Source organism: Triturus cristatus, chromosome 2_1, assembly GCF_964204655.1.
Source record: "Triturus cristatus chromosome 2_1, aTriCri1.1, whole genome shotgun sequence".
In the NCBI taxonomy this organism is placed as follows: Eukaryota; Metazoa; Chordata; class Amphibia; order Caudata; family Salamandridae; genus Triturus; species Triturus cristatus.
In genome coordinates, this window is record NC_140581.1 from 269,751,794 (window position 1) to 269,764,257 (window position 12,464).

Here is a 12,464-nt window from a genome sequence, read left to right on the forward strand (position 1 = left end):
GTCTATTTATGTTTAACCACTTAATTACCCTACTTTTCAGGGCACAAAAATCCTCAGTTTCACCTTCTTCGAGTGAGGGGACACCCGCCATGACTACAGTGAGATCATTAGTCTCTGGGGGTAGGTTAGGTCTGCGTGGTCTCAAGGGAAGCTTCATTAGGGGAGTCGGTGTGGTACTATCTACCGGCTGTGCCGGATGAACAGGGCCTGAAGGAGGAGTAGGCATGTTAGAGTTAAGGGGCTTAGTTGATGCAGGCTTGGGCCTTAGGGGTTTTTGCGGGGCCGCCGCATTTGCGGCTTGTAGAGGGACTAAGTTTGCTGCACTATTTACAGGCTGTTGAGGGGCTATTGTGGCGGGGTAGATTCTAGATGCCTTCCCTGATGACCAGCCGGGATTTTCAGACTACCTAGTGTGGCCTCCAGAATAGTTAGTCTGATCTCAATCTTTTTTATACTCTCGCTAATCGGTAGTAATAGAGACCTTAGCAAGAATTCCAGGTTTCCAAGCGGGACAACAGAGAGGGGGACATTAGCGGTACTAGTTCCTATGTCTTTTATCAGGGTGGGAGCTAGATCCTCCCGGGAAATAGGTTTGGGGTGTGATTCAGCCGGTAATTTCGCTGCTAATACGGGGGGTTTTGAAGACTTCCCAAAGTCCGAGTGAGAGATCTTGGATTTACTCCTTCCCTGGGCTCCCTTCGATTTCCTCCTACGTTTATTAGGAGGGGGCCCCGGTGCTCCTTGTGTAGTAACTGGCTTGGGTTTAGCTTTCCTAGCCTTAGAGGCTGGGGGGGGTTGGGAGACTAAATCAATGGTCACCCTTGTAGGGCTTGGACTGGTAGCTGGGACTATACTCATGGCTGCAACTGGTGGAGTGTTTATACAATCCCTCAGCAGGAGTGGGACATCATCTATTAGGGACAACTCCTCCCTGGGCGTAGTGGGTTGTTCTCCAAGGGGGGTGTTTTTCAAGTTATCTATGGAGCGTCTCCGTTCTGCCCTTAACCGGCACAGGTTGCACTCTTTGTCCCCCTCCCCCACCGCCCGGGAGAAATAATTCTCTAGGGTCCTATTTTTAACTCCTCCCGGCTTCAATGGGGTACTCTCCCTTGCCGGGGACGGCATAATGTGAGTGATGGATTATAATCGGCAAGGGGCTGTGACAGAAAATAGGACCAGGGGTCGAATGGACGATCCAAGAGAGTAGGCCCAGCCCGGCCTACTCCGGCCTCTGACGGCCACAGACGGTCCCGCCCTTGTCCCGGGCTTCTCCCGGGACGCTCCCGCGTGCGCTCCCGCACAGCGGGAATAACAGATTGAAAAAATAGAGACTCTCGTTAGTGGGGGCGGGGCAGGCAGGGAGAGCGGCCCAGATGATTGTAATTAGGGCTGGCGGGGACTCCTGGGAGATGTAGTCCCGGTCCCGCAGCTCGCAGCCCTGCCCACGCGCACTCACACCCACTGCAGGCTCCGCTATGGCAAGGAAACAACTCCAGGGGTCCAAAGGTCCAGGACAGCACACCCCTCGAAGCGGGACCCGCGAAGCGGGTTCCGCGAGGCGCTGCAAGGAAAGCAGCAGTCAGGGCAGCAGTTCTCCACACGCACCAACAGGTCAGCCAGGCGTCCCAAAGTATAACGGAGTCCCAAAGGTTTTAAATTCGTTGGTGGGGGCGGGGCAGGCAGGGAGAGCGGCCCAGATGATTGTAATTAGGGCTGGCGGGGACTCCTGGGAGATGTAGTCCCGGTCCCGCAGCTCGCAGCCCTGCCCACGCGCACTCACACCCACTGCAGGCTCCGCTTTGGCAAGGAAACAACTCCAGGGGTCCAAAGGTCCAGGACAGCACACCCCTCGAAGCGGGACCCGCGAAGCGTGTTCCGCGAGGCGCTGCAAGGAAAGCAGCAGTCAGGGCAGCAGTTCTCCACACGCACCAACAGGTCAGCCAGGCGTCCCAAAGCATAACGGAGTCCCAAAGGTTTTAAATTCGTTGGTGGGGGCGGGGCAGGCAGGGAGAGCGGCCCAGATGATTGTAATTAGGGCTGGCGGGGACTCCTGGGAGATGTAGTCCCCGTCCCGCAGCTCGCAGCCCTGCCCACGCGCACTCACACCCACTGCAGGCTCCGCTTTGGCAAGGAAACAACTCCAGGGGTCCAAAGGTCCAGGACAGCACACCCCTCGAAGCGGGACCCGCGAAGCGGGTTCCGCGAGGCGCTGCAAGGAAAGCAGCAGTCAGGGCAGCTTAACAGTTAATTCATCCTCTTTCTTTATAGCTGTAGGTAGAGAAAAGATAGAGGACAACCCCAAGGTCTTCAAAGAGTTAGATATGTAACTCAGCTATGGTATAGCACATCCTTTATCCAGGCCGAGACAATCCTAAATGATATCCCTGCATAGCTTGCCATGGGGATTCACCCAGATACTGATCCAGAGCAACAGGGGTACCAAATGGACTATGTCCTCAATGTATCGCTGATCAAGCTCTGTGTGGACAATATAACTCGAAGCTGTCGGAGGGAGGTGTAAAAACCTTCAAGAAATACCTTTTACATCCGGGCGCTCGATATGTATCCCAGCTATCTAAGATGCCAAAATGTACTCGCCATATGAATCCATACCATGTAAGTGCACACTGCTTTGCCGACTGTCAATGTTTATGTTTAATAAAAAGATATTTTTTTTAAAATACCTTTTTCGTCAGGCCGAAGTGAAGAGGCATTGTGCCCAAACCCTGCCCCATACACTGCTCCAGGGATGCAATGAGCGTTGTACTTTAACAAGGGAGAAATATTACCTTTAAATGAGGGGCTGGAAAGATAAAAAAAATGGCTCCCGCTGATCTGCTGAGCTTCAAGACACAATAAGTCCCCTGTGAGTGCAGGTGCCTGCAGAGTTAAATGTGATTCCCAGGTAACTAAACACTTTAACACAAACCAAAAACTGTCTGTTAGAAATAAGTCTGCTTAAGGTACTTTTACCAGGCCCACAAGACATGATTGGTTACTTGCCGTAATTTGTGGTTAGATATCGATTTCTTATAGAGAGCACAGAGCGGTCCACTAGTGCGCTTAAAGCTTTAGGTGTGCGTGCCAGTAGAACCGCATTGTCCGCGTACAACAAAGCCGGAACCTAGACTCCGGCAATTCTAGGGTATCAACGAGACTGGCTGTGAGTGTAAGTCACTTGCTTTTAGTTAAGAATATTTAGGAAAGAACATCCTCATTTTATTGACCAAAAGTGGTAAAGTGATCATGACTCAGAACACTGTTGCAGAACGATACAAGTGATTTATTACATAGTAGTGTGTACACAACTGATCAATAATATACCCATTATATTAGTATTCTAGCAATCAGGAAAAAGAGGCTTAGCCATATTGGAAAATAGAGAGCTACACAAATATAGAAACCAAAAAAGAATGCAGACGTTTCGGTTCTTTCAAGCAGTTACTATAGCAGATAGATCATCATCAGGTGGTCAATCATCCACGATCATGGAGTACAATAGATAACCACTGCCCTGGGGTTGTGATGGGACACACGGAATAGTTTCATGGTGTTTACAACAGCATGGATTCTTCGATGCATGATTAGAAATAAATAAATAAAAACATTTATGTAGTTGCAGAACAATTGAATGTGTGTCCATTAATACTCTGAAATGACAAGGAAGTCCTAAGAAACTGTTTACACAAAATTAAGTAAACTTTTTGTCTGCAGTCAGAATATATTATATATAGGTAATGTTTCCCTATGTGGTTTTTAATCTGCGTCTTTTAGGAGGAAGCCATTACCTTCTGATGAGTGAGATTTCGCATGTTCTTCATAAGAGCGGACATGAAGTCACAATGCTGCAGTCTGGAAATATCAGTATCCCAGGTATATGAATTCTCTTTGAGTATGGCTATTGCATTGTACTGATAGAGTGTTCAAGATGCAGAGTATTTCTGTGATAATTGTGGCGTCTTCCAATATAACGACAGTCATCTTTCCAGTATTCTTTTTGTTTCTTCCCATGCAGAGAAATATAAAAAAAATAGAGTACTCATTTCAGCAGAGGTATCTGCAGTGCCTTGTAATCTTATCAACTAGGTTTATGCGTTGTCATTGAAGGAAATACAGCATGGACAATATGGTCGCAGCTTTCCCAGGTTCCTTTTTGGCCCACTTTCTGTCTGGCGACAACCGGCCAGATCAAAGTACCAAAAATGGTTATGTTACCTCAGCTTCTCTACTAGTATCCTGCATCCTAGCCAAGTCACATTTTGAAGAAACAAAGAAATGGAAGCTTTCTCCAGGGCCTGATTTAGAATGGGATCCACCCCAGGTTGGCCCTAGCCACATTTTTTTTTAAACTTATATTTTTTAGTATTTTACATAATAGCATTTAGAAATCTACAATCACGACTGCCTTTCATACACCAATTGAATTACAATACAGTGCACTGACAGGAGAGCCTTCCCCGTCACTGTGCGTCCAGCTATTATGGCAGCCGCCAGTGTTGAGGGTCTACAACAATCACACTATGCACATGCAGAAGGAACAGCTCTTCGTGTCGATAGCAGTGCTACAAGAAATCGCGGTCTTGTATTGCCCTATCAATTTGTCACATACTTTTAATTATAAGATGGTCTAATCTGTTTTACGAAGGAGCTTCAGAGGGGATGCTTCCCGCATGATACATAGCAAACTCAACTTCCAACTAAGAAGTGCAGGGTGGTGTAGAGAGTTTTCAGAATCTACGAAAACAAACCAGAGGGCTTAAAGTACCGGGTGTGCAGGGGTTGGGGGGTAGTTCTAACTGGGTTCCAGCTGACGGGCTTTCACATCTTGGTCACAGCTGAACATGGCGGGGGGTTTGGGTTGTCCCTGACATCAACATCATACACCACTGTGGGGGCACACTAGGTCAACCCTCCAATGTCTACTGTTCTTCCACGCCCCTTAGTTGGGGGCGTCCCCTGCCCCTAACCACCTTAAAATGCCAGACGGACCAAGGGGGACGCGGAGTTCCAGCCTTTGAGATTTATTATCTTCCAGCATAAGCTCAGTGGCTTTAATGCTGGCTTGTCATTTAAACCTTAGTTAACTTGGTAAGGAAGGGAAGCCAAATAAAATGGCTCAAATAACCCAATATCCACCTAGGATTGCACAATGCTGTCACTGGAATCGTGCACTACTCATCTGCCACTCAGTCCTATCCATCCAACATCCCACTATTTTTGCAATTTGCGCTCCCACCCACAAAGGGCAGGACAACAACAACCCAATGGGCAGTGATGGCCCCTCAATTAAAGTGGAGAAGCGTCAACCCCCTGCTGCCAGCATCACAAAGGAGAAAAATAAAATGGTAATAAAATGAATTAATTACCAATTTATTTTACCCTTTACCCAGCCAGCCGTGTTTGAAGGCGAGGCCACTGCTACAGACTGGCAGCAGGGGAGGGTTGCTCACTCCACCAGTTTACACTGCACATGTTACTTTGGCCAGCTGTCTTGCAACGACCAGCCTGACATGCGCAGTGTAAACCTCTCCACCCAGCTGTCTAAGACGGCTTGGTAGAGAACAGCCACAGGCGCCCAGTGCCTGTGGAAGCATCTAGGCAGCCCACTCCAGCCAATCCTGATGCTGCTCTCATGCTGCTAATATTATCAGGTGCAAGAGAGAAACATCTGGATGGGACTGGTGATGTCAATTTCTACAGAGACCACCAGCAACGAGAAAGACCAAAGGTGAGCCAGCGGAATGGATAAGTACATTTTCCTTTAAAAAAAATAAATTCCACTTACAGTCAAGCAATACCTTCAGCCTCAACAGCAGAGCTCTTAGGGCCAGATTACGATCTCGTTAGAAAGCCCTCCTGACGGGTACCAGAGCATGCAAATCCGATTCGGTGCCTATCTTTCTGACTGAGTCGTCACCCGCTCCGAACGACCAAGTACGATGCGACGATCTCGTCCGAATCGACCGAATGATTTCCAGTACCCAATCCTGTCTGACCGACACTTTGCAGATGAATCGTGCAGCACAATGGAGCCGGATTTTGACCAAGTGAGTACGATGCACGATTCGGTCAGCTGTATCACCTCGGTCTCAGAGAGATGAAACGGCTGTTGGAATCGGACTTCAGGGGGCCGTAGCAGCCCCCCTTCACCCGGAGCCCTTCGAATCTGTCATGGGGGGTGCCCATGGGTCCCCCCGATCCATGCATGCACATTGTGGCGGGTAACATGGGGTGCCCGCCACAGGGTGTACACTTTTCCTGACCCACCACTTTTTAGGTCGAGCCTAGAACAGCGCATGCGCTGTTGCTCGACATTTAGTATACGGGTTTCCAAAGTGCTACCTGCCAGACCTCGCTGGCCTAGCGCTTCCGTTCACGCTAGCATGCATACGCGCAGCTGCCAATCACTGCTGCGCGTGCACCACTCGCATGCTTGACACACAGCGCGTCCCGTCCTCGCGATCGCGATCACTTTCGCTGTGATCGCGATTACTTTCGCTTTCACGGCCCCGCAGCCGTTACTTTTACGGCCGCGCGGCCAATGCTTGTTCCCATGGCCAACAGAGTTGGAAAACGACCAGAGCTTCTGAAAGGTGCAGCGGGTGAACTCGTGTCCAGCAGGGGGCGCGCGAGGCATGCTTTGGGGTTATTTCTTTACAGTTGTTTCTCCGGTAGTGCAATCTGCAATGCAGTGAGCCCGGTAGAGGAGAACAAGAGCAGTCGGCGCTCCCCTGCCCCCTTTCCCACAAGAGACGTCGTATGTCGTCTGCAGGAACTGCTCTGTTTCTCCGCCAAACAGGGCTCTGACGCTGTTTCATTCTCACATTCTTCCTTTAATGATTCACGACGTGCCAGGTTTCGGGGATGCTGAATTTTGGGGAGCTGGGCCGTGTCAAGTGCCCAAAGAGGCGCGAGGTGAAGAGACCCCCTTGCATTGCTCTCACTCAGAAGCACAGCTGCCCCTTGCATCACACCCACCCCACCTGGCTCAACGCCCACTTCACGCACCCCTTCCATCTGGGCACTTCTGGCGTGTTACGTGTTATCCCCTTTGCATGTTGCCGTCCACCGCTGTCACGGTGGACCCCTAGCATGTTTCAGCTCTTGCATGTCGCATGTTGGGCTTGTAGCACCTCTGGCATGTTGTGCAACTTGGCATGTTAAACTACTGCCACCCGTCTGTCACAGCTCAATGGCCAACCCAGCATGCAGTGCGCCTTGCAGTCACAGTCTAAGATCAGAAAGAGCACATGGTAGTAGCATGTAGTATAACTATGATGCGGTTGCGTGTAGTTCATTGGCGGTACTCAGTTGTACAGCTGTCGTGCTGTTGTTCGTATGACTGCACTGCTGTGCTGTGTGTCGTACAGTTCCAAAGGGCATTGTGTGTCTGTCGACAGTGCTGTGTTGGATAGACCGTCCGGTGCTGGAAGATATATCGATGTAGTGAAGTGCTGTGCAACGTATGCATCAAGTGCTGCACCTTATCATATAGTTGCTGTGCTGCATTATATGGCGTATTCATATAGTACTGCACTGCACTGTACAGGTGCAGTGCCATGCCGTACTGCGTACCATATACTGGCAGGGCTGTACTGCATGTGGTGTAGCATACATGCAGTGTTATGACGTATGATGTGGAGGAAGAACAATTCTAGATTGCTTCTACATGTTGATGTATGTCATATAAATGCAAGGTCTATAGATTCAGCGTGCGTGGTACACCCGCAGTGCTGTGCTGTTTGTTGTTGAGCCAAAACTGGCCTGTAGGTCACGAAAAAAAGTGCTGTATGCAGTTGAGATGCAGTGCCGCACAATGCCTTATAGGTGTTGTGTGTACAGAACCTCATACAGATGCAGTGCTGCAATGCATGTGGTAAAAGTGCAGTGGCGGGCTGTATGTCGTATAGCTACAGTGATGTACTATATTTTGTATGGCGTAGGTGCTGTGCTGTATGTGGTACAGACAGCACTGTTGTGTATGTCCTGCAACTTGTCTCCTGTTTGAAGTCCCTAAAACAAGGTCCAAAAAGATGTGGAGACGAGGGCGTGATATTATATCATATCAAACTCAGGGAAAAAAATAAAAATCTTTCCACATCCTCAGCAGACAATCTTGTTAACGAACTTTCAAAGCAGTATTTCCTACAGCGCCAAGAAACTCTACGAAAGTCAATGTCGCGCTTCACAAACCCTCCTTAAACAATAATCACGGTGCCTTACTGCGTGCTGCTGAGCTGCTGCTCTTTACTGTACGCCACTGGGAGGTTGTGCTGTATTGTGTGCACAGGGAGGTTGTGTTGTAGTGTTTGTTTTATGGATGGAGTGATATGTTGTATGTTGTGTGGATGCGGTGATTAAGCCGCATAAGCGTGAGGAGGTTTTGCGGCACATACGTTATGCAGCATGGTTTTACTGCTTCAGTCTGTTTTTTAAATTTTTTTTTTTTTTTTTTTTTTGCATATTTATATAGCGCGAACTCAACCCGAAGGTATTGGAGCGCTTTACATAGCACCGTATTTACATTACACATTAAGGCACGGGGAGATTAAGTGATTTGCCCAGAATCACAGGATGTGGACGCGACCTCGAGGCTCGAACCCTGGTTTCCTGTACCAGAGTCGGCAGCGCAGCCGACGGACCACATCCTGTTACTGCAGGCACTGCTCAGTGCTGTGACGTGGACGGACGCTGCCGCCCTTGGACAGTGGCTGTGCTCCGCTTCGCTGCCTGCTGTGAGACAGGGCATTAGCTTTAGTATGAGGTGTGATATTATCTCTTGAACTGTTCTTTGGGGTTGCTTGCAGTGACTTGTGACAGGTGAGGTGCAGTGGCGTCCTTCACAGACAAGGCCCTGGTGCAGTGCAAACACAGGGCTGAGTTGCATGCACCGTACACAGAGTGGCACGCTGGTGTGGTTGCAGTGACGCATGCAGATTCTCTGGTTCACGGCGTGCTGGGGTCTGTTGCATGTCATTTGTGGTGGTGTTCTTGTGGTTTTGTCATTTGTCTGTGCTGTTTAGAAATGGTGTGACATTTATAAACACACAGTCCAGCAACAGAAGATGGTGGTGCAGTGTTGTTAGCAGGACAGTCACTGGATGAGTTACTGGCATCTCTCCGTGCATCTGACTCTCAGCATGGAGGGGATTCTCAGGTCGAAGGAGCAGATTCATTCACAGACTGAATCTCAGGGCCTCCACAGAATCACCTCATCAATCACATTTGCTTCCTTGCCTCTATCTGCCCATCACTTAATTACTCTACCTCACCCAATTCCTCTCCTCAAATCACCTGCCTACCTCCAACTCCCTGGACCCCTCATTGGTCTTTCTTTCTTTCTTTCTTTCTTTCTTTCTTTCTTTCTTTCTTTCTTTCTTTCTTTCTTTCTTTCTTTTTCTTTCTTTCTTTCTTTCTTTCTTTCTTTCTTTCTTTCTTTCTTCCATTTCCTTCACCCATCCCTCCCTTCCTTCGTCCTCCTTCCCTCCCGTCCTCTTCTTATGCTCTCCCTTAATTCCTTCCTTCAGCCTTTCTCTATCCCTCTGGTTCTTTTCTTTTCCCCTTCCTTTATGCCTTTCTACCTCTAACTTGTGTCCTCCTCTGTCCCTTACTCCATTTCTCTCCCTTCCCTTCTCTTTTCTCCATTCCCATCATTCTCTTCCTCTATTCCGTCCCTCCTAACACAATCTGTAATCTCTTCTTTCCTCTCTTTCTCCAAACACCCTCTGTGCTTCAATGAACCCCACCCCTTCATTCTTGTCTCAATTCATTCCTACCTCCACCCCTTTTATTTTCTTTCTTCTTCCCTTCATCTCTCACTCTCTTGCTCCTTATCTTTTCACTCTCTTGCTCCCTACTTTTCTTCGCCCTTCCTTCTGTCTTACCTTATTCCTGCCTTCGCCCTTCTCTTTCTTGCTTTTTCACTTATTCTTTCCTTGTACAATACTCTCTTCTTCACTCCCACTCTCCCTCCTTTCCCTTATTTCCTTCATTCCTCCTTCCCTTCTTCCACCCACTTCCATTAATTCCTTATTTTCTGTCACCCTATTCTCCCTCACTTCTATTAATTTTCCTTCTTCTCTTCACTTCTTCTTTCCCCTTCCCCTCCTTTTCCTCCATCTCTTCTCTCCTAACCCCCTGTGTCCATCTCTGTATTCACTTCCTTTCTCATAAGCCCCTTCTGTGCCTTTCTGTCATCACTTTCCCTCTCTTCTTTCATTCCTCCCTCTTTTCAATCATTCCTCTTCCCCTCCCTTTTTAGGTCTCGCCTGACCCAGCGCATGTGCTGGTCTGGCGAGACTTTTTGAGAGGGCTCCAAAAAGTGCTACCAGGCCAGCCTAGAGCTACAGTGCAGGTGCGTGGGCGCGCGCGCTTGACCGCGATTACTGTCACTTTCGCGGCCGCTTTGATGTTTGATCGTGATCACTTTCACGGCCGCTTGGCATAGCCAATAGGTCTCGCTTTTGGGACCTTATAAGTATTTAGTTATGCAACTGTTGCATGGCTAAACACTTATAAGGCCCCAAAGGGGAGACCTATTGGCTATGCCAATGCTTGTTTCTATAGGAGCCTGTGTACGCATCGGTACATGGGTTCCCAAAGAGTTCAATGGGAGTCCGAGCGAACTGAGTCCGTCAGCATACGGCTGCAAGGTACTCGTTCGGTGAACTCGCACAGCGCAAGTCATTTGGAAAGTCCTCCAGATCAGAGTCGTATGTTTTCCTAGCATGATCGTAATCTGCCCTTTAGTTGTAGTTCGAATGAAACACTGTTTAAAATGAGCCATGACTGACAGTTTTGGCTTTGACCTCATGCTGGTCAGTGGTTGGTTTGCTGCTCACCAAATATTTAGGTGCCAGCCACCACTGCTAATGGGAATGAGCTGGCTTTACCACAGTAGGAAACCTCTTTGATAACAGCGTAGTAATTCCCTTTGAAACACTACTAAAGAGCTCCGATCTCTCTGCCAATGCGTTTCTGACTCACAGGAAGCTCCTGGCTGAACAGTGCCCCCTATGATACAACACTAACATGGAACCAAAGACACACAATTACATGCAGATGCTTTTTGACATGGGCATGGGTCACAAAGTAATTACCTGGTTATACAGATCTCTGTTAATACTTTACATCCCCCTAACCAAGCTCAAATTTCACTGGGAAAGAGACATAGAACCCCCGCTCAGTGATAAGGAGTAGAATAACTTCCTTGAATACCCGAAGGAAGTCTCTGGTATTGCTAGACTCAAACAAATCCAGTACTACCAAATGCATAGGGTGTTTATGTCCTCCAATTTATTTAAGAAATTACACCTCACTACAACAATCTGCTGCTATGATGAAACAGCAGATGTTTATCATTTGATGTGGGGCTGTCCTATCATAACTCAGTTCTGGCACACGCTCAAGAGATCATTTGCAACGTAACCAACAGAGACTGCTACATCACCCCAGAAGCCTGCCTCTTGAATCTTGCACCTCACCCTAGCGGGCACCAAATTTACTGACCTATTAATGATTCGGGTGAAGGTACCATTGCCATGCAATGGAAATCCCCCTAAGGCCCACACTTTAAGCAATGGGAAGCAACCGCCAAACGATTCGCATCCAGTGAAAGCATGGTCCTACACAGGGAGGAGGCCAGTGGTCTATGGGAATTCTCAATAGCCAGAGAGTGGGAAGACTTATGAACAGTGGAGAACACAAACAACAATGTAATGCTCCCTAAGGGGAATCTCGCTCAGCACAGGGCTGTTACCTCTATTGATAACTCTTTGCCACTTACAGTCATCATGGTTACCATAAGGCTATTCGACCCTTAGAAAGACCGAACAATAGAAAAATAGAACTCTCACCAATATCATTTCAATGCACCAGAGCATTACCCACTCGCACCCTCTACCCACGCGCTCTTATTATTGGCTGCCCCAGAGAGAACATCTGTCCTCTATAAGTCACAGCTGAAGCCCTAACTCTCCACACACTTTAGACATTAGGAAATTGTTCAGGTAACTCCCATGGATAACAGGTATATCCCTCTTTGCAAGCACCATCATATTCTGTTCTGACTTCCCTCGCGACATTCTAGGAGTTTCCACCTCAAGCAACAACATCATATCGCCTCTGACATTGGGCTGCAGTCTGGGCGTCATTTACCTTTATTGCGCTCATATTTATTGTACGCCATTGACTACATTTTCTGGAAAGCTCACTGAGTGTATTGCCAAGGGCCGCAATGACAATTGTACTGTACTATTTGATATGTTTGAAAAACAACCTAAATATATGTTTTAAAAAACTAGTTTTGCGCTATGAAATCACACTATCTGTATATCTTCGTGGCGGCTTGTGAAAATCCCATGCATCTCGTATGGTAGGCCTCTGCCTTAAATTTTGAGGTGGTTACATTAGCTGAATACCATAATACACTCTTTTAACGAGTTCTTGTATGCTGCATATATGCC

At 48.0% G+C, this 12,464-nt stretch overlaps 1 protein-coding gene across 1 annotated transcript in view; it reads left to right on the forward strand.

The window, feature by feature from the left end:
- LOC146864085 (UDP-glycosyltransferase 3A1-like) overlaps positions 1–12,464 on the forward strand; it is a 282,339-nt gene that overhangs the window by 108,612 nt on the left and 161,263 nt on the right. Inside the window, exon 2 of the mRNA XM_085640711.1 lies at positions 3,775–3,873. Within this exon, the coding sequence (XP_085496837.1) occupies positions 3,775–3,873 (99 nt within the window). The remainder of the gene's footprint in view (positions 1–3,774; positions 3,874–12,464) is intronic.